General features: G+C 26.9%; 2 protein-coding genes across 6 annotated transcripts in view; one reads left to right on the top strand and one right to left on the bottom strand.

Annotated features, from left to right (window-relative positions):
* Positions 1-21,069, top strand: part of LOC105250379 (BRISC complex subunit FAM175B-like) — a 31,202-nt gene that overhangs the window by 3,429 nt on the left and 6,704 nt on the right. The window lies entirely within an intron of this gene.
* On the bottom strand, positions 2,320-20,988 carry LOC105250380 (hexokinase type 2). Of its 5 annotated transcripts, XM_011256433.3 has the most exons (8): positions 9,804-10,103; positions 9,675-9,721; positions 5,400-5,562; positions 4,651-5,006; positions 4,084-4,183; positions 3,405-3,759; positions 2,926-3,196; positions 2,320-2,719 (listed from the first exon to the last, which is right to left on the bottom strand). In XM_011256433.3, the coding sequence occupies exons 2-8, from the start codon at positions 9,708-9,710 to the stop codon at positions 2,642-2,644; spliced, it is 1,359 nt and encodes a 452-aa protein (XP_011254735.1). In that variant the 5' UTR covers positions 9,711-9,721; positions 9,804-10,103; the 3' UTR covers positions 2,320-2,641. The 5 variants fall into 5 exon arrangements, with proteins under 5 accessions (XP_011254735.1, XP_011254733.1, XP_011254732.1 ...); XM_011256431.3 differs by lacking the exons at positions 9,675-9,721; positions 9,804-10,103 and adding an exon at positions 20,826-20,988; XM_011256430.3 differs by lacking the exons at positions 9,675-9,721; positions 9,804-10,103 and adding an exon at positions 18,841-19,075.

Consider the following 21,069-nt stretch of genomic DNA (forward strand, 5'->3'; position numbering starts at 1 on the left):
AATAGTTCAAAATTTCAATGAAATTTTATTTAGCTTAGCTAAAATAGAACAATGAGTAAATATCATTAAAAACATCAAATTACGTAGTTGCAGAAAGTGCCCAGCGAAAAGATTTTGAAATTCCAAATGTTTAAATAAACCAAAAAAAAAATAATGTATGGATTGCTTTTGTAGAATGTTCAAATAATGTTTTTATATCAACATTTATAAATAGCTTCTTACAGAAATAATATTCAATTATTTGAAGATATTTATTTTGTATACAAATAGTGAAAAAAAACAGAAACTTTTAATATGCATTTCAAATTAAAAGTTAAAATTTCATATTAAAATCGCAGTAATAAAATAAGTTCATGATAATAAAAATAAATTGTTTTTACATTTATAATTGTTTATTCTCAGCATCAACGTGTACATAATAACAACATTAATAACGTGCTATTTGTAAAAAAGTCACTTCTAGAATTCTACAATGTCGGCAATATATGCGCATTTATGTAATCAATTTCGCAAGTTTTGCCTTTAGTTTTCTCTCTCTCTTTCTCTCTCTCTCTCTCTCTCTCTCTCTCTCTCTCTCTCTCTCTCTCTCTCTCTCTCTCTCTCTCTCTCTCTGTCTGTCTGTCTCTGTCTTAGTCATTATCTCTCTTGCATTTTTTCGTTGAATAATTTCTGTGAATCGTTATACAACAGTAAGGAAATATTTTTTTCTACTTATCGCTCTGTTCGATTTTATATTTCATATTTTACATCTTTCTTAATTTAATATATATACAGCACGTAGTTAATACTTAATTTATTGTAAAATTTACTATTTTATTTTCTTCCAACATTTTTAAAATATCCTCAAAATCTTTTTTCCTTACATGTAAATTTACAGATAATGAATGCTGTTGAATAAACTTTTGCTTGCAGTAATATTATTTAAAAACAGGTGTATTGATGTGTGCATGTGTGTCATACACTTTGACGTATCATACTTCAATAATTTTCGCGATTTTATTCTAAATCTCTAAATACTCACCAACTTGAGTGTTTGCAATTGTCGTAACATAGCAACAACAAAAATTTGCGTAACTTGCAAAATAGAACTAAAATTTTCAAACTTTAAGATTACCAAATATACGCAGTGTAGTTGAAAATGGTTAACATACTAATGTAGTTTGTAAAACTTAAAGATTTATCATTGGTCTCGTCAAACTTTATCGCAATAAAGATAAGAAAGTACATTCAATCAACACAAGAAACAAAATTCTTCTTTATCTAACATGTCATACAAATGAATAATAAATGAACAATAGAATGATTATATAATCATGCATACATCATGTATAATAAAAAAAGTTAGCTTTTAAAATTTTAATATAGTACAAGAATGATAATCTTATACTCTTTTAAATATTATTTTTAATATTATTCTTTTTTATAGTTATGCTTTAAATTAAGATTTTATTAAAGTAATTCAAAAATATTTTCAAAATAAAATAAATCACAATTACAATATTTCTTTTAATATTCCATTTAAAATTAAGATTAAAGATTATAATTTATGATTTTGTGATTTTTTATTTTTTTATTGTGGCGTTTAACTCTTTCTTATTAACTATTAATTATTCGAAAACTATAACAAAGATACTTATGTATTTATTGAGAAAAAAATCGCTTGAAAAATGTGTAGAAGATATTTGCTTTGGGATATTCTGTATAGTGAAATGAAAGGATCAACTAAAGCAGTACTCAATTAAATATCGATAAAGAACTGTGTTTATTCTCGAATCTATCAATTCCTTGTTGTTTTTCACAATCGATACGATGTCACGTGATCAATTTAGCATATCATCGATTTAATTCGTTTGCACTCGTTGATATTTGTTAACAACAAGTTATATTCGACATTCTTCTGCCAGTTAAATTCATCCGACAGTTTTTCGATTTGTTCGCACATACCTTTTTTTTCTAATTTTTTCTCACTAATTTCTCATTGAACAATCACGAGATAATTAAACTAATTATAGTAACATGCGAATTAACGGATCACGCTAATTAGCGAATATTGTACTTGACTGCCGCAGAAAGGATATCTATGTCCTCGATTTTTCTCTCCTGATTTCTTGAAAGAACATTAAGTATTCACTTAATACTCTAATACACTAAGTTATAACTTTTGTGCTCTATGTACAAGAATTATTCGTCGCACAATTTTTCTGTCCATTCGTTCTAAAACTGCATTTTCTACACTCAAAATAAGACAAATGTACATATACATGTGTATATATATATATATATATATATATATATATATATATATATATGTATACACTTTAAAATATTTTGAAGAAAAGTCCATAGTATAATTATGCTTGCCTAGACATTTTCCACAAATTTTTTCGACTAGCAAATTATTCAAGAGTGCAGAAACTTAGAATAATGATCTTATAATAATTTTAAATGAATTTAAAGAAAGAAGGACACACACAGTGTAGAAAATGCTTCTAAAACGTAGAGAAAAGTCGTAATTTCTCTTCAACGCTCGCACTCGTATTCACTCGCTCATCATTCATTCAAATCAACTCTCGTACCATCGTCTGTGTCGGTTTTATGTTACATATAATTGAATTCTATCTCGCTACCGACAACCGCGTCTTCACCGCCTCTGTGATGCAACTGCAGCGACCAAAGCTGCACCACGACCACTGCCATCGTGCGAAAGCATTAGATCGAACTATAACAAAAAAGGAATTTTTATTGAAAATCATTGGAAATTGAAATGTTATGTTCATTATAATAGAGCATTTCATCTGATTTCCCCAAATATGAAAATCTATATTCTACATATTGCATTTTTGTTCTATATATTGCATATCTCTGCGACGTTATCAATGTTATACATCTCTCTCATCTTTCGTTATGATTCATCATTATTCTCACCTTGTAAGGCTGGAGTTCGCTAATTTTCGCTGTCATGAGATCGTGGAAGTGCGGGTGGAATCGATACACCGAACCGTCGATGCCCACAGTTACATTATCTTCGCTCATTTTATTCAGTAACGTCGCTATTCCTGCGCTCACCAAATGCGCCGCTCTTCTGGACACTACTGAACAAACGTATCTCACGTTCTCGCAATCCTGATCGCTCACATTTCGCAGTCCCAGTTCGGCCAATATTTCCCGACAGTTCGTGTATCTTCCCTTAGGATCGCTAAAAAAACTCATAAATATTATATAATATCCGATCTTTCGAAATTTTTGCATCTTAACTCTCAATTAATCACTCGCGACGACTTATTTTAGCCTGTCACTAGACTTAATTCTTAATAAATAGCAAATCTGTATGATTAATTATACTATGAATCGAACGCCTTTGATGACTTGAATGATGGTGATATCTAAATTCAATTCGTACTTACTTTTCAATCTCGGAGACGTATTTGGTGAAGAATTTTCCGCGCTTTCTGAGATCACTTGGGCATTTGCCACCGAATAGAAGACCGGCATTTACTAATTTTTCGAGCACTAGTCTTGCCAGTTCACCCATGTACATCCCCGAGATCATCTTCTCAAATAGTTGTTTCGTCGGATTAATAGAATTTTCATCTATTGCACGATCAAATTCAGTTATTATGAAATCCAGCACACCCCTTTCACCAAATGCACCCCATTCTGTGTTGATGAGCATATGGGCCTTATTTTTATCATAGTTGCCCGGAATTGCACACTCCGCATTCTTCGTTTTCTCGACGTAGCAGGCATTGAATCCAGTACCTTTAAATGCAGAAAATTTTATTCTGATTTATAATGAATTTATAAAGAAAAACAGAAAGAAAGAGAGAGAGAAGGAGAAAGAGTTCAATAAATTTGTTCTCAATTCTTGAACAATTTTCTGTCCCTAGGTAGTTTGATTATTTAGTCTGTATTAAATTTACAGATAAAATTATCTAAATTAAAATATATGATTGATTCATCTGATATTCATCTAATATTAGTAACATTATAGTGATATAGTGAACATTATAGTGAACATTATAGTGAATATTTATATTGTACGAAATTTCCTTATTAATACAAAATTAAATATTGCATACGTACCGACAATTAAACCAATTCTGCAGTTTTGATTTTTGAAAGCACATGACATTAAGGTGCCGGTGGTGTCATTTAGAATTGCGCATACGTCGATTTTAACATCCTACGGAAAATATTGACTAATTAAATTGTGTATGAGATATATATTAATAATTATATTATTAATATTAGATTACACATACACATCTATATGAAAAAAATGTTATCTTTTACAAGCGTAATGTATTTTATAAAGGTTAATTAATAAGTAGTTTATTTATAATATATTAATAAATTAAGAAAATTGAAATTAATATTTGAATATAAATTGCAATTATTCTAAAATATTTTGCTTCTTAATTGTTTCTCAATCTTCTATAAAGGGAAAATGTTAGAATTATATTTAATTAACATTTCACATATATGTAGACACACATAAAGAAAGCAAATATTTTATAATCCATCACTAAATGCAATCGATGCTTTTTTTATATTTTCTTTTTTGATCTCCCTAAATTATCATAATATCAAACTATATTAAAATGCTCGTCTATTTTTTGCTTATGATAATATGATTGCTTTCGCACTTACTTTTCTTCTACTAATTGCTTCTTCGAGAAGGGCAACAACATTTTCGCCGATCACACCACTGCAATTGAATCCCTTAGTCCATCTCACCAAGTTACCCTTTGTCAATCCGTATTGCTTCAGAGGAAAACTGAAGGTGAAGCCTAATGGCAGTATCTCATTCTGTAGATTGAGATCTTTTATAAACAATGCCAAACATTGAGCGATGTGATCGAATAATTGGGTACCGGTTCCCAGCATCAAACTCTGTGGTATCGCGTAGATTTTGCTTTTCATGTCGGATTTTTGGCCTTCCAGTGTGATTAACAATACTCTGAAATTTGTACCACCCAAATCCAGTGCCAGGAAATTGCCGTTCTCTACAAATAAACGTTTAATAGTAATTTGACATAAGTATCCCAATAATTGTAAATATCTTTAATAGACAAAGCAAAATGTTCATAATGACTTCTCCAGTCCTACATGAAATACAATCGTACATGACAATTTTATTTTCAATTTTCTCGTAAAGGAAACTTTAAGATATGATGTATGAAAGATTAAAATATGCGAAGAAATTTTTTCTTTATGTTTTCAATTTGTTTTTTACATGAAAAAATTACTTGCTTTTTAATAACATGAATTATGCTGTGTTTTGTAAAAATTTAATTTTATTTTGAACTTTTTTCCTTTCTTTTGTGATTGTGAGAAAGCTGGGAAATATAATGCGACTTTTTTGTAATAGTTATAGCAAAACGCATTTTTTTATTTACCGGTGCCATTGGGCAGATCCTGCACGTAAGTGGTGAAACACTTGACGACTGAATCATCGTGAGTTGTCCTTGATAAGCCAGCATTTATCTCGTCAGTGAGCTTTTGCATGACGAGTTGGAGCTGATCATCAGACAGGACGAGGTCCTTGCAGGCATCTCGTATCTGCGGATAAAGAAACGAATGATGAGGCTCGTTATCGATCCGTACGGCAGTGTTATTGGGTGACCTTGTGTCGTCCTTCGATACCATGCGCGTCGCGTACGCGACCACGAAACGTTGCATAATGTTCTTGCTCCTATTGATGCGCATATAACATCGAGAAATTTTTAACACGAGAGACGATCGATCTTCTCTCAATCGATTTCTCGACATCAAGCGAGAGACTGTTATTTCCATGGGATATCCCAAACTTGTCAAAAATTTTAAGATTTCTTGGGCTAATAAATATTTATTTCGAAATCGACTTTATTTGAAATTTTATCTAAATTAAGCTACATTATATATATTGATTCTTTTTATATATTAATTCTGTTTAAATGAAAAACGTTCTATATTATACGTGTATAAATAATTTTATATATAATAAATAATTTTATATATAATTATATATATATATATATATATATATATATATATATATAATTATTTATTGATAACAACATTTATGCATTTTTATATTTATATATATTGTTTCTCCTGTTTTTACTTTATTTTCTTTTTTATTTGTTTATAATTTTATTTAGTGATTATATTTATATATTTAAAAATTTTTTCTTATTTGAAGAAGGAATAGAAGAATTACTAATTTAGATAGTATATTTCTCTTTCCATTTTTTATATAAACTACTTTTTTATATAAACTACTCTACTCTTATATAAACTATTCTGTTATTTTGAATTTGATTATGTATTTATTCAACAAAAGTTGAAGATATATTTTATTCAACACAAAAATATACTTGAAAACAATTGGAAGATATATTGCAAATATCATATTTCCCGCCAATTTGTTGTACTCTTCCTCCCACCAAGAATGAAACATCGATCTATGACGTCACTGACACACCCGCTCGCTGGCCAATAGAATTTATCATGAATGAATAACATAGATGAATGTGCAATACTCACGCAAATGTACTGACTATACTGAATACAAGCATGATATGCAAAAGAGCGCATAGTAGATAATGCACGTGGCATAATGTGCTGAGAATTTCAGTTAACTTTTTTTACAACTCGCTAGCATATTGGCAGTACATCCTAATATCATAAATTCTGACGAAAGCAAAGTCCCTGATTATATAATAAGCTAATGGGCATGTGAGCTTAATAATTTCCAACAGGAAATTTTATCTAAATTAAGTTGTTTTTTAATACAATTTTATTTCTTAATCCTTCGTGGGCGATACCTGTTGCATAGGTCATTATTATTCTGAAATATATGGAAAATGGACGTCATTTTATCAATCAATAAACATAACATATCATAAATTCTAAATATAATTATTAATTCTACTTATTAATTCTACTTAATTTTATTGAATTAATATAGAATATTTGATATTTTTTCATAAATAGAAGAAACTTTGATGCATAATTAAAACATAATTTTTTTTCTGAGAACACAATCCTTTTTTTTATTATTTAATATTAATTAGTCTTTTATTTTAAATATTTGTTGCAAATATTATTTTTTAAAATGTAGAATATAAATATTATCATATGTTAACAATCAAAGAAAAAATAAAAATATTGAATACATCATAATCGATCACCTTTTCATTATTTCTGAACAATTATGTGATTGCATACGTATATTAATTACCTGATGGCATAAATAATCAATATAGATAGAACTGTTTCCGGAAAATATATTTTCTTGTCATCAGTTATTGTATTGATATTGTAATCATTGATATAATTATTCAATATAATATATACACCATATATATTGTTTTAATAAATTCTGTTTTTCAGTACAAATTCAAACAAAAATTGAAACGAGATAAAGATTGAACGCGAGATTATTATTTTCGTTCTTTTAATTAACAGAATGTCGTTTGCTCATTGTATTTTATAGCAGTAAAAGCTATTAAATCATCTCCTGTTTGTTTATTACTTGCATATATCACAAGATAAGAAAAGGCTCGACATGGTTCTCGATGAATACAATCAAATGATTCCGTTATCGCGTTATTGATGTCGTCATCGTTGACATTTAAAAGAGACGCGGTTTACATTTCTTCAGCGAGATTAATTCCACTGTGTTGTAATATCTCCGTTTTATACATGTGATTATAATTTCATACCTAAGCTCTTGTTTCCTAAAAATTTTATATGATTGCAATTTTTAATAATTTTTTTATCTTCATAGATTTTTAGAGAAAAATAAATGACGAATTTTGAATTACATACATCTTTCCAATATTGAACGATTAAACTGATATGCAATTCGATATAATCCTAAGATAATTTCACTTAATTTTATCGAAGTGGTTTTTTCCACTCGTTTAAATTCCCAAAATTTCCAGAAGAAGCAAATATATTTAAGAAGGAATTTATTTATATATAAAATTCCCCAATATTTCAGGAATAAAATTATCACGATTTGTACTATCGTTTATTATTCAATCTATTATTATTGTTGTTGTATTTTTTTATGATATTTTTTTGCTGTCTCTCAAACTCCTTTCTTTATTTTAGCATTTTAACTTGCATAATTAAAATTTAAAAAATCGATTTATCATTCTATATTTTCACAAATACATATATACACATTTGTTTCAGATTAGTGATAGCAAATTTTTATTTTACATCTTGAAAACTTCGCTTCTATTCTCATTTTGTTCTCTATCGACGTTTTAATTTTGATAATGACAATATCAAAAATTATTGATCATTACTGCATTCTATGTTTTTTTTTCAATTTGTCTTTTTGTTTTATTATTTAAACATTTTTTTATTTTTTATTGTCTACTTAGTCTTTTTATTATTCATCTAACTTTGTCCCTCACCTTTCACCTCTTACATCATACAATCTTAATTTACATACAAATGGACAAGAAATTTCTTTTGTTTTTTTACAATCATGTAAAGATACTATACCATTCTCATTTCTTTTCCTCTTCCATCTCCCAACTTTCTTTCGCACTTTTTTAACCTTAGCTCCAATCTTATCTATCAAATTTGGTCCTCCAGCATTTTTCATTTTTTTTCGATACATTCCAATGTAGATTACATTATTTCCTAATAATTTTCTAAGTAATGGTCCACTATGCTATCACAAATCTTTTACCTAACCTTCTTTTTGTAGGATCTCTAATCTCTAAACAAACGTTACATTTCACACAAACATACATACATATGCAATCATCTTTTAATATAGCAATGTTTTACGCTGCAAAAAAATAATTTTTTTAAATCTTTTAAATTTTGCTTCATTAATTTTCTAGATTTTTCTCGAATACTATTCACATTAAATATATATATAATATATATACAAAAGTATATCTTTAGAAAAAAATCATATTATTTTAATGTGATATATTATACTTAAAAGAAATGCATAAAAAATGTTCCATAAAAGATAGAGATGTTTAAAAAAATATAAAATTTTACATACAACACAATATGGCTCTTTTTATTCTGTAGAATTGTTGTTAATATTTTCGTTTTTTATTTGAGGTAATTAATTTCAGAATGCTGAAGGAATAAATAATAATAATTGTTATTATTATTTTCTGATCTCATATCTCGAATTTCATTTCTAACCTTTTGATTTTTTTCAAACGACTTTTATTGTTAATTTTATAGTTTTATATTTGAGACACAATTAATTTTAAAACACTAAAGAAACAAATAATAATAATTTTTTCCGATCTCATGTTTCGAGTCTCACTTCTAACCTTTTGACTTTCCCTCGAACGACTTCTAATTTAAAAGTACTCATAATACTTTATATATAAAGCACTTTGCTCTTTTAATATATTTTTCAATACTCGAAATATATAATTCACTTAAAAAAAATTATCACGTTTTTCACACAAAATTGATCACGATTTTCTATTCTCATTTCATTTTTTTCTCGTGATAAATAATATGATATAGTTTTAACAAAATTTAAAATGACAAATGAAACATATGTGTATGTTATCTAATTTAAAATGGAAAATTATACGCTAATATGTAACGATTACAATCATATAAAAGATATCAAAAATCTTTCTCATCTATTTTCTTAATCGATAACGTTTCTGTTTCTGCTCCTAACTTACCGAATTTTTTTTAAACATCCTCCAATCCAAGTACATATGATGTCACACTACAGACATACACAGAGACACAGATACACATTTTACCCTCTAAATTTTTGTTAACCTTCCATTTTTCAATCACTTGCTCACCTCCTGCTTGATCAAGTCACTGCACAATAATGTAGATGTCTTCATGGCCCTCCCAACCTCGCACTCGGCAGCGCAGCCCTCGAGCAGCTTCGTGGTTGCTGATTAGAATGATCAGCGGAAAGGCGCAAATTAGATCACGTGTCGTGACGTTTTTTTTACGTAGTTGGCTTCGTAAATGTTATCGAATAGAGCTACTAGTTTAGCTCAACTAGGAAGTGAAGTTTTTTCGACTTCTGATAGATACACAAGAGTTACTAGATATCTCTGTGAACTTTATATCGCGACTGCCTGGAACGACGGCGCTTGTTCCCCACGAGAACGATTCTGGTGGAGGGAATGGAACTTGTCTACAGTGGGGCAAAAGGAGGCCATGGAGGAGGCAATGGTATCAGTGATGGACTTGTTCCTTTGATTCGCCCGTGATTTTTCTAACTGATGCAAAAAATATTGCTTTTCTGAAGATATTTGACGGAATATTTTATTTTATGAATTCGTTGCATATATCAAATATCGAATCTCGATAGATTCAATTTTAAAATCCTAAAGTAAATTCTTTTTTTTATTCGATTATCTTAAGATTTTTGTCTGATGATTTTATCCTTTTCAGTTTCTTTCAGATTATTATGTTTTATTTTTTATATTATTTTGAAAAACATACTATATGAAACAATGTATTATATACGTATAATTATTATAAACATAGGAATGTATAAATTATATATAATTAATACGATTAACGAAAGAGAGAGAGAGAGAGAGTGAGAGAGATAATCCCTAAATTCGTAACATCGAAAATTGTAAAAGTTTGCAAGCGCTTTAAGATTTATTTATTGATTATTATTTTCATATTTTTGTCTGTACAAATATATTTTTGAAACTTACATTTTTATTGCATAATTATAAGAATATTTTATTTATCTGAATTTTTTTTTAATCGAGACTAAATAATTTTTATTTAATTTAAATAAGCTTAAATTGTGATTTAATTGAATAATTATACATGCGTTCTTAATATATTTAAAAAATTTCTTTTAATTAAAATATTATTTAAATTAATTTTATATAATAATATATTTTATATAATAAATTTTATATAAAAAAATGTATGAAATTACTCTTTCTAAATTATTTTATTGTGAATTATGTGAATTTAATAAATAAGTATATTTAATTAAATAAAAAATTTAATAAAATGATAAACTTAGCAGTAATATTTAAACAATTTATAATATCAAATTTTTATCTTTAATTTTATTTTTAATTTTACTTGGTTCATAATAAAATACTGCTTCATAAAAATTTTATTTTAAAAATACTTTATGGTATATTTAGGATTTTCATTTGAATTTTAGTCACATCTTAATTTGTGATTAAATATATATATGGATATCGTAAAATAAAGATCGCCCAAATATTAGCGTCATGAGTCGGCACTGTAAAATCTGTTAGAGATGGAAAGGGATGTGCGTGGGGTGGCAATGATAGCGGAGAAAGAGGGGTGACTTTCCCCTCTTGTTAAGATGGAGGCTCGCCTTTGCAAGGGCAAACAGGTCAAATACTTTTTGAAACGATTATTCTCTGAAATTATTACATTAGTATAATTGATATCAGTAATAAATTGATTGACCAACCGACATTTAATTATTCTTTTCATTAATTATTCCATATAATAGGATGCATTATTTCCATCTTTTGGGTCGTTTTATTTAATTATTTCAGAAAAAAACCAAATTTTTTTATAAAAAGAAGGAAAAATGAGAAAGAGAAAGAACAATAGAGAAAGAGAACCAAAAAATTTTTTATATTCAAAACAAACTATGTAACAAACCATTTGAATAGTTATAAAAATTAATTAATTTAAATATATTATTGAGTTTAATATTTGATGAAATATTGCGTTGAATTGCGGAAATGATTAAATATTTAATTCTTATTGTTAAAACTTTATATAATTCTTTAATATAATTCTTGGTGCCAGTATTATGTAAAACATCTGTAATAATTCAGATTAATTTGGATTATTCTGGTGAGTGAAAAACACTTTATTTTGAGCAAGTTTCAATTAGCATCATTAAATAACAGAGATATGTATGACTATAATTAATTGATATCGAGAAATTTATGAAGCTAATTGCGTCACTATGATGAAATATGTTGTGCGAGACAGAACTTTTAAATTTAAAGAATGATGCAACATTTCAGTAGATTCGAATACGAAGGAGTGAAAGTCGAGTCGTGATTGGACGGCTTCAGGGGCTCGCCCGTTCAATCCTTCGTTAGTGATGTCATCGAGTCTCTTCGGTTAAAGAGACTTTGTATTGTGTCTTATAAAGTTTTCTGTTCTTTTCAGTAACAACTTCTGTATTTTTCTCTTGCAAAGTTATATCTTCTCATTTATTTTTTTAAATATCTGTTATACTTTATACAAATTTATAAATTCTTTTCTTTTATACACTCTTTTATCTCTTTCTTTCTTTATCTATATTCTATATCCTCTTAACAGCTTTAGAAAATTATGGTATGAATGAATATATATATATATATTAGATAATAAATAATTAAAAAATAATTAAAAATAATTAATTATACATTGTATTACAAAAACAATTTTTTTTTAGTTGTACCTTATAATTACAGTCTTTAATAATACTGAAAATTGTTTTGAATTTTGAGATTTTTTACATCGTGTGCAATTGATAAATATTGCCAATATAATTTATATGTAGCATTACGTTATCTCTGATTCTGCGAAAAGAATTACTTCATGCTCAGTTAGTATTTCCTGAGTTAGACTTATACCTCTCTAAGCTGTCCATAAATATAAGCCGAATTGATAAACAACGACTGACAAGATAGCGACTGTTGTTTAATCATTGTTATTGACGCAATTTCATTTTTTGCATTTGAAATAATTAGATTATCATGAATTATTGTAAGAACTATACTTTCGTAAGAAGCACATTTTTTTAAATGAATATGCTCTCCACTATTAAAATACGTATCCATATATAAGTAAAATACATAGTCAGTTATTATATTTTTAAAATACGACAACCAATCATGTATTTTACTTATATATTTATGTGCATACGTATTTTAATTGTAAAGTATGTTTATTAAAAAAATTTGCTTTATACAAATTTATAAATTCTTTTCTTTTATATACTCTTTTATCTCTTTCTTTCTTTATCTATATTCTATATCCTCTTAACAGCTTTAGAAAATTATGGTATGAATGAATATATATATTAGATAATAAATAATTAAAAAATAATTAAAAATAATTAAATAATTAATTATATATTGTATTACAAAAACAATTTTTTTTAGTTGTACCTTATAATTACAATCTTTAATAATACTGAAAATTGTTTCGAATTTTGAGATTTTTTACATCCTGTAGTGTGCAATTGATAAATATTGCCAATATAATTTATATGTAGTTATTACGTTATCTGTGATTCTGCGAAAAGAATTACTTTATCAGTTAGTCTTTCCTGAATTAAACGTATACCTCTCTAAGCTGTCCATAAGCCGAACTGATAAACAACGACTGACAAGATAGCGACTGTTGTTTAGAGTCATTGTTATTGACGCAATTTCATTTTTTGCATTTGAAATAATTAGATAATCATGAATTATTGTAAGAACTATACTTTCGTAAGAAGCACATTTTTTTTTAAATGAATATGCTCTCCACTATTAAAATACGTATTCATATATAAGTAAAAGTAGTAGTTGGTTATTATATTTATTAAAATATTTATTTAATAAAATATTTATGTGCTTATAAAAATAAATACTTTTAAAATACGACAACCAATCATGTATTTTACTTATATATTTATGTGCATACGTATTTTAATTGTAAAGTATGTTTATTAAAAAAATTTGCTTTTTTACTATTATTATTATTAAAAATATGTACGTGTATGTGATAATATAGTAGGAAAATAGATTTTGTAAATAATTTATAGTAATCTCTTCTTCACAATAACGGAGTAATTTGTTTAAAAAAAATCCGGTTTTATTTATAAACATCGAAACGAACAAGATGTTTTTTAACTTGCGGGCTCGATGACGAGAACCCTCGATAAAGCTATAATTGATAATCGGTGCATAATAAATGCGATAACAATAGTACTCAATTATATTGTTTATCTTACGGATTTATATTCAAACGGAAACATCCGGTTTTATACGCGTTTTGATAAATATCGAAACATCGTTTGAACAAAGAAGTTCGCATATACATGTAATTTCTTGTTTTTTCTTGCATTAATTATCTCACCGACAATCAAAATCCGCATATCATTTTAGATAAGATTGCCACGACCCGATATCATTATTTCATTAAGGTTATCATAACGATATATTCTTTGATTGCATATCCTCTTTTGGATAAGAAGGTATTTCACAATAAATAATAATCACCATCGATATCTTTCTTACAATGAAAAAATCAATCTCTAAATTGACCAAAGAAGCTGCAACTAAAATGGCATTCGTGTTATCATATGTTAATATGAACTAACATACGATATACATATGGATCAGCCAACATATGATACACATATGGGACATTTTAGTTATTTTTCGGCAAGGACAAGCATAATTCAGACATATGTATTTTAGGGATATACCTGCTCCGAAGAAAATGCGTACGTTCAAGAATTCACGTACGCACTCGCCCCGAACTTACGTGTGCGATCCGTTGCACATGATGTAACGTATATTTGAAATTGAGAAAGTTTAGATTTTCAATACGAATATAATATTTAATATAACATAATATATAATATAATATTTAATTTTAAAATTATAAAGAAATGTTATAGAAATTTCTCAAGTTTTTGTACAAATTATTTTCATAAATTACTATTACTATTAATTACAACAAAAAATTCCTTTTGTAAAAAAACATATTACTTTACCGTGATACACGACACTTGATTATCAAAAAATATTTACTTTGCAAAATCAAAATATAAAACTAAAATTTTAAAAATTCGATATTTTATATGTAAGATTTATATCCTATATCTAATGTAACTGGAATATGTTTCATCGTATATAATCGAGACAAATGAAGACAGAATTTACAGTGAATGCTTTGGACACCGCATGAAACAGGATCGTCGCGATGTTATATAATAGCTATCAGCAAAAAGTGCGATGTTATTACACTCATTACTTATATGTGTTGTGCACAGTAATATAAAGTACGTGACGTATGATAATATAGTCAATTGTTGATGCAGCCAATGATAGTAGCGTCAAGTTACAGCGTCTCGATTAATCATGTGTGAACGTATAACGAAGTAATCTTCTATATTCAAAAGAAAAAATTAAAGATTCTTTTAAAACGAAAAAAGAAAATTATATGATGACATTACAATGTAATATACTGAGAATTTTTTTTACGCTTTCCGGCAAACTGAAGGAGATAAGATTCATAACGCATGATTAATATTCAATGTTAATGACGTCAATGCGACAGAAGTTTGCTAACACATTAAATGCTTTATTATTATTTTCCAGCATACCAATTACTTTATATATACATTCCTATTTAAATTTCCTATTTATATTTTGTCATGTTAAGTATTACGCATAAATATGCAAAATATGCTTATATGTATTGATTCAAGCGATATTCATTTATCGAAACTCTATCGCATTCGACGATGAAAATATACAGAAACAATGAATAGCTTTTAGAATATTTAAATTTTTTCTTAAATTAATTAACATAAATTTTTCTTCCCATTTTAATTTACCATTTCATATTCCATATCTTATTTTAAAAAATATGAATTTCGAACCGTTGTATTTTTGAAATATTTTATAAATTAAACTTTTTTATATAGATTATTTATTATAAATTTAATACGAGGTCTGTAAATAAAGTAATAAGACTTTTTCAAGATGTGTGTGTGTAATTTTTTATTTATAATTTAACTATAATTTAACTCTGTCTCCTTCAAAATAGTTCCTTTGAGAAGCCACGCAGCGCCTGAGACGTTGTTTCCAATCTTTATAGCAGTGCTAAAACTCAAAAATCCAAATGGCCTTCAGCTGGTCGGTTACAGCCATTTTTCGGTCGTATCAAAGTGATGTCCTTTGAGATGAGTTTTCAATCTCAGGAAGAGAAAGAAGTCACAGGAACTCAGATCGGGCGAATACGGGGAATGACAGAAATGTTTTTTGTGCCAAAAACTTCGTAATCGAAAGCAACTTTTTTGAGTTCCAGCACTGCTATAAAGACTGGAAACAATGCCTCAGGCGCTGCGTGACTTCCCAAGGGAACTATTTTGAAGACAGAGTTAAATTATAGTTAAATTATAAATAAAAGTTCACACACACACACACATCTCGAAAAAGTCTCATTACTTTATTTAAAGACCTCATACATTAACTCTCGCATATTTTTCTAAAAAAATAGAACATACACATTTAAAAAATTTAATAATATATTTCTCTTTCTCTTTTTTTCAGAATAAGCCATTTTTACAATTAGTATGATGAATTATAGGATTATATAAAAATAGAAAGCTTTAAAAATGAAAAACACAGTTTTAATTTGGAATATTATCTGTAATGTGCATTTTTACGTTAATTACTCTTCTGTAAAATTTATGTTATCAAAAATATTTCTATACATATTACATGCAATATTAAAATTTTAAAAAAATATATATCTATTACATGTAATATTAAAATCGAAGAAAAATTATATGGACTTTTCAACGTTTTACATTTTTACTTATTAATTTAAACTTATTAATTTTTAAAAGGTTGTAAAAATTTAGAAAAAAATAAAAATTTACTTTGTTAAAGAATCATTGAATAAATTAATATTGAACTATTAATAAACATTTATAAAAATATTCAATAAAACTGAAATGTTGAAAATCCAATTTCATGTGCACTATTTAATAATATTTACTAACAATTTTTTGTATTGTTATTTTTAATTTTTCAATTTTTCGATATTACCCTATCTAATTAAATATTTAATTTAATTTAAATTTAATTTCTAATTTTTTATCATTAATTTCTTCTGACTATCTAATTCATATAATCTACGTAAAGTATTAAAAAGAATGAATTGCCTGTTTAGATACTTCCGGAGTGCACATTTCTGTTTCATTGCTCTTACAACAAGGTCTTCGGATGAGCACCGTAACTGGCTAGAATTATTGTGCTAGCTAAGTGATATACGAACAATCTTACACACATATAAAGATATATTTTTGAAAAATTTTTAAGAAATTTCTAATTATTAGTTTTTCTCTATGATTTTCAATTATGTAATTTTTTATTATTTTCAATAATAAAATTTTTACTTATTTCTTTTCATTATTTTATGCATCGTATATCTCTAGTTATATTTAAAGACATATATATAAATAACTCTTTATTTTATTAAGATATGATTATATATATTTATGAATAATTATACGAAAATTATATACCAAATTTCCTCCAGGTATATATCCATGTTCCATATTTACAAGAAACAAGTACTTTCTTTAAAAAATATTATTGAGATTGATTATTAAGAAACGTTATAAATAAAATTATAAAATGACATAAGCATACTATAATGAAGTGTGTTAAAAGCGTATAATTATTTTCAAAATAAATAAACTATTTTTCAGAAATCGATAATAAAGGCAAAAGAAGAAATAAGATAGAAATAAAATATATAATAATAAATGAGAACATTCAGATCACTATGATCAAACTTCAAACACTGATATGTTCGTATGATACATCTGTATGTACAATGAGTCATGATCTCAGTAATCGTAAAATTTGCTCTCCGTAACGGAAATAGTTTCGATCTTCATTGTAAACCAAAATTTTATTAAGTAAACATCTCTAAGTTTCAGTTAAAAATTGATCACACACATTTAAGATAGATAATATATGTAATTTATGTTTTTTATTTTCTTTATTTTATTTTATTGTTATATAATAATAAATATAATAATTACTGAGCAAAAAAAAATTGAAAATATAAGTTAGAGTGATGGTCTTCAAAATAAATCTTTTGAAAAAGAAAGAAAATTTTATATAGATAGACATATATAGATTAATATTTTTTTAATTAGTAGATTCAAAGTTTTATAGATATATATAAATTTTATATCAAATATTGATTTTTATATAACAACTTATATGTATTTTTACCCGGACATTATTTATATAACATTAAATCAAAATAACAATAGGAACTTCTTTTAATCAATTTTACAATCAGTATTTTAACTATCACATTGATTTATGAAATCTATTTAGCTTTATAATATCAATATCTTTCATTATTATATCAATATATTTTTCAGATATCAGCATTAATGAATAAATATCATCAGTTTTAAATGTATGCATTTATGATAATAAAGATAAAAATCATAATTAACAGTCTATAATTTTTGTAAATAATAGTTAAATAAATATTTAATTTAGAAACTAATGCATAATGATTTACTAGAAAAAAAATATTTTTAATATACGTAATATACGTAAAAAAATACACAAATACCGTACAATGCACAAATATAAAATATACACAATACAAAATATACAAAAATATAAAAAAATTTAACTTTCATATAATAATTTAAGATATAATTATTACAAGATTTTATTATTTAATCTTGATATTTTAAAAAATTGTCAAAGAAATATTTTAATATTAACAAATTGCAAACAATCAGCACACAGCTGATTTTAGATTAATAAAATTTTCAAATGTTGTATCCCATGTAACAGCTGACCGAAAAATAGTAATGTAATGACCTAAGAAAGCTTGAAGTTTTTTATATAATTTTTAAATTAAAATATGTGTATTTTTTGCCATATTTTTGGCTCACGTTTACAAAGAATAGAGTTTTTGTGCAATAAGAAGAAATATATAGTTATATGGCATAAATAAATAAAATATCTAAAAATTTCTTGAATAATATTGTCCAAATAATAATTCTTTCTTTGTGATATTTTATAAATAAAAACACGTGTGAATTACCTCAATCGTTGGATTTAGATGCAAATCCTCGTTCTCATATCTCCGCGATATATCTTTCTTGCTATAACACTTGCATAGCTTACTGAATAATGATCTGTTTTTCGTCTTCATTTCGATAGTTCACCTTGGTACTTTAATCTTGACTCTTTCCACTATCTTACACTTTCCTAGCAAAACTGTATCCGTAACTAGTCTTTGCACGAATGACTGCACTGTCCGCTCATCGACTATCTGATTGTGAGAGCAATATCAGGAAGCATCTGACCCTGAACAAATTCTTACGAAATAATTTTGGTCAGTGTGTTATTAGCGCCATCTGAAAGTATTTCCTTTTCAAAGTACAGTACGAATATACGAGGACGGAAAATCAATATGGCACTAGCCAAAAAATCAATCGTATCGCCAAAAATTTTGGAATCACAAATCATACATAAGAAAGGGAATATTAATGAGAGAAATCGTATTTATAAAACGAAAGATGCCACTCTCTCCTCGAAAAAATTAAAAATGTAGAGAAAAAAGAGATGAAAAGAGTAGCCCTATTGCGTTTCTGTGTAAAATTTTCCTGTGGATTTTCCAGAAAGTTGAAAAGATGTTTTTTTAACATTGTTTTACAGCTGAAATTTGTATATCGCATCCATAAAATTTTAATATCCCGCCATTTTACCTTTGACAGAATCAGGCCTGAGTAAGGCTGAATAAGGCTGAATAAGGTATTATATTTGTACGGCAAATTTTTTAAGCATATTGATTAGCTGCTTTCTAGAAACTCGAAAAATTTTCTATTCTGCAGCCAATCAATACGCTTAAAAAAATTTGTTGTATGGCAAATGCAATATCGACCAAAATGTACAATGTCCTAGCATGTAACTTCCTGGCTCGAAATTCAAATGGCTTACGAGATAAAACGCATATTGATATTCTAAAAATAAATATAAATATTTTTATCTGTTATATAATATAGTTATAATACATTGGAGAGATTAAAAACTGTTTATTATTTACGTCTCTCTTTATGAAGATAAAGAGCGATTTAACAATAAAATACTAAAATATATACTAGACTAAAATACTAGACTAAAATACTAGACATATATATGTCTTTTAGTATTTTATTGTTAAATCGCTCTTTATCTTCATATGTCTTTTAAGGATAAAATAAATGGTTTTCGAGATAAATTAACGAAATAAAAAAGGGGTTTTTTGCACCACATATTAAACATAAATTGTCCAATAAAATCGTATCTTTATACGCGTGTCTTAATATGCCCTATAAACTATACTTTATATTTTTACAACATCAATAAAGAATACACGTATTTAAAAATAGAGCATAGTTTATTTAGTGATATACTATTTTTTTATTCTTATATAGTTACAAAAAATATTTGGATCAATTTCAAGAAAACAAGGAAATTTTTCAACATTTTCCTTTTATTTTACGATTTAATCCTCTTTTTTTTCACTTTATGCAGGACATAATATATGTAAGAGGAAACTATGCTGTAACAGTCTATACTAGAAATAATAAAAATATTATATAAATATAATATTATATTATATTATTATTAAAACGTGTGCAAAGAATGAAATTGATCCAAAATTCATAAATGAATGTAAAATCTAATGTTTCTTGATTATAAATTTCTTTTCACGAATTAGATTAATAGCTAGATAATGCGATCGATTTCGCGATTTTCTTCCTAAGTTTTTTTCGCAGCATACAGATGGAAATCGCATTCACTATTATTGCATTCTGTTCTACTACTACTTTGGAAATAATAAGATCTTGTTTTGTGTTAAAGCCATATCATGCGAATAATTTTGCACACTGTTTAATAGAGCATCGATCATTCGAATCTGTTTCATGAGATTCGTTGTGTCTGTTAAGAATTAAGGCAAATTAGTAATTTGCACACAAAAACACATGATACTTATGCAACAAGGGTCAAGACTGCTAAGGGAGGGAGAGATCATCGACTCACCGATTGGTCAATGTGCTCCCATTTCTCCCTGATATAGTCCCAGACTTGTTCGGTCATCGCTTTCGAATGAAAAGGAAAAGGAAAAAAAAACAATGAAATTACGAGATATAAAAATCGATGAAGGTCGTGATTAGCGACAGGTAATCACGACTCTCTTGAGATCACTGCGGGCTTACATCACATGCGCCAGTATTCACGGTCGCAAATATAGCCAAGCTTGATCCTTGAATGTGTGCGTCTTGCT

The sequence above is a fragment of the Camponotus floridanus genome, unplaced genomic scaffold (assembly GCF_003227725.1).
Source record: "Camponotus floridanus strain SB8 unplaced genomic scaffold, Cflo_v7.5 scaffold1, whole genome shotgun sequence".
NCBI lineage: Eukaryota > Metazoa > Arthropoda > Insecta > Hymenoptera > Formicidae > Camponotus > Camponotus floridanus.

What these genes read in the sequence shown, in the direction of transcription:
- LOC105250380 (XM_011256430.3), bottom strand. Translation starts at nt 18,951, where the DNA reads ATGAAGACGAAAAACAGATCATTATTCAGTAAGCTATGCAAGTGTTAT. An exon ending in GGATCTGCCCAATGGCACCG is followed by an intron (nt 5,007 to 5,399) that starts GTAAATAAAAAA and finishes GTTTATTTGTAG; the next exon opens with AGAACGGCAATTTCCTGGCA. An exon ending in CAGAATTGGTTTAATTGTCG is followed by an intron (nt 3,760 to 4,083) that starts GTACGTATGCAA and finishes CTGCATTTAAAG; the next exon opens with GTACTGGATTCAATGCCTGC.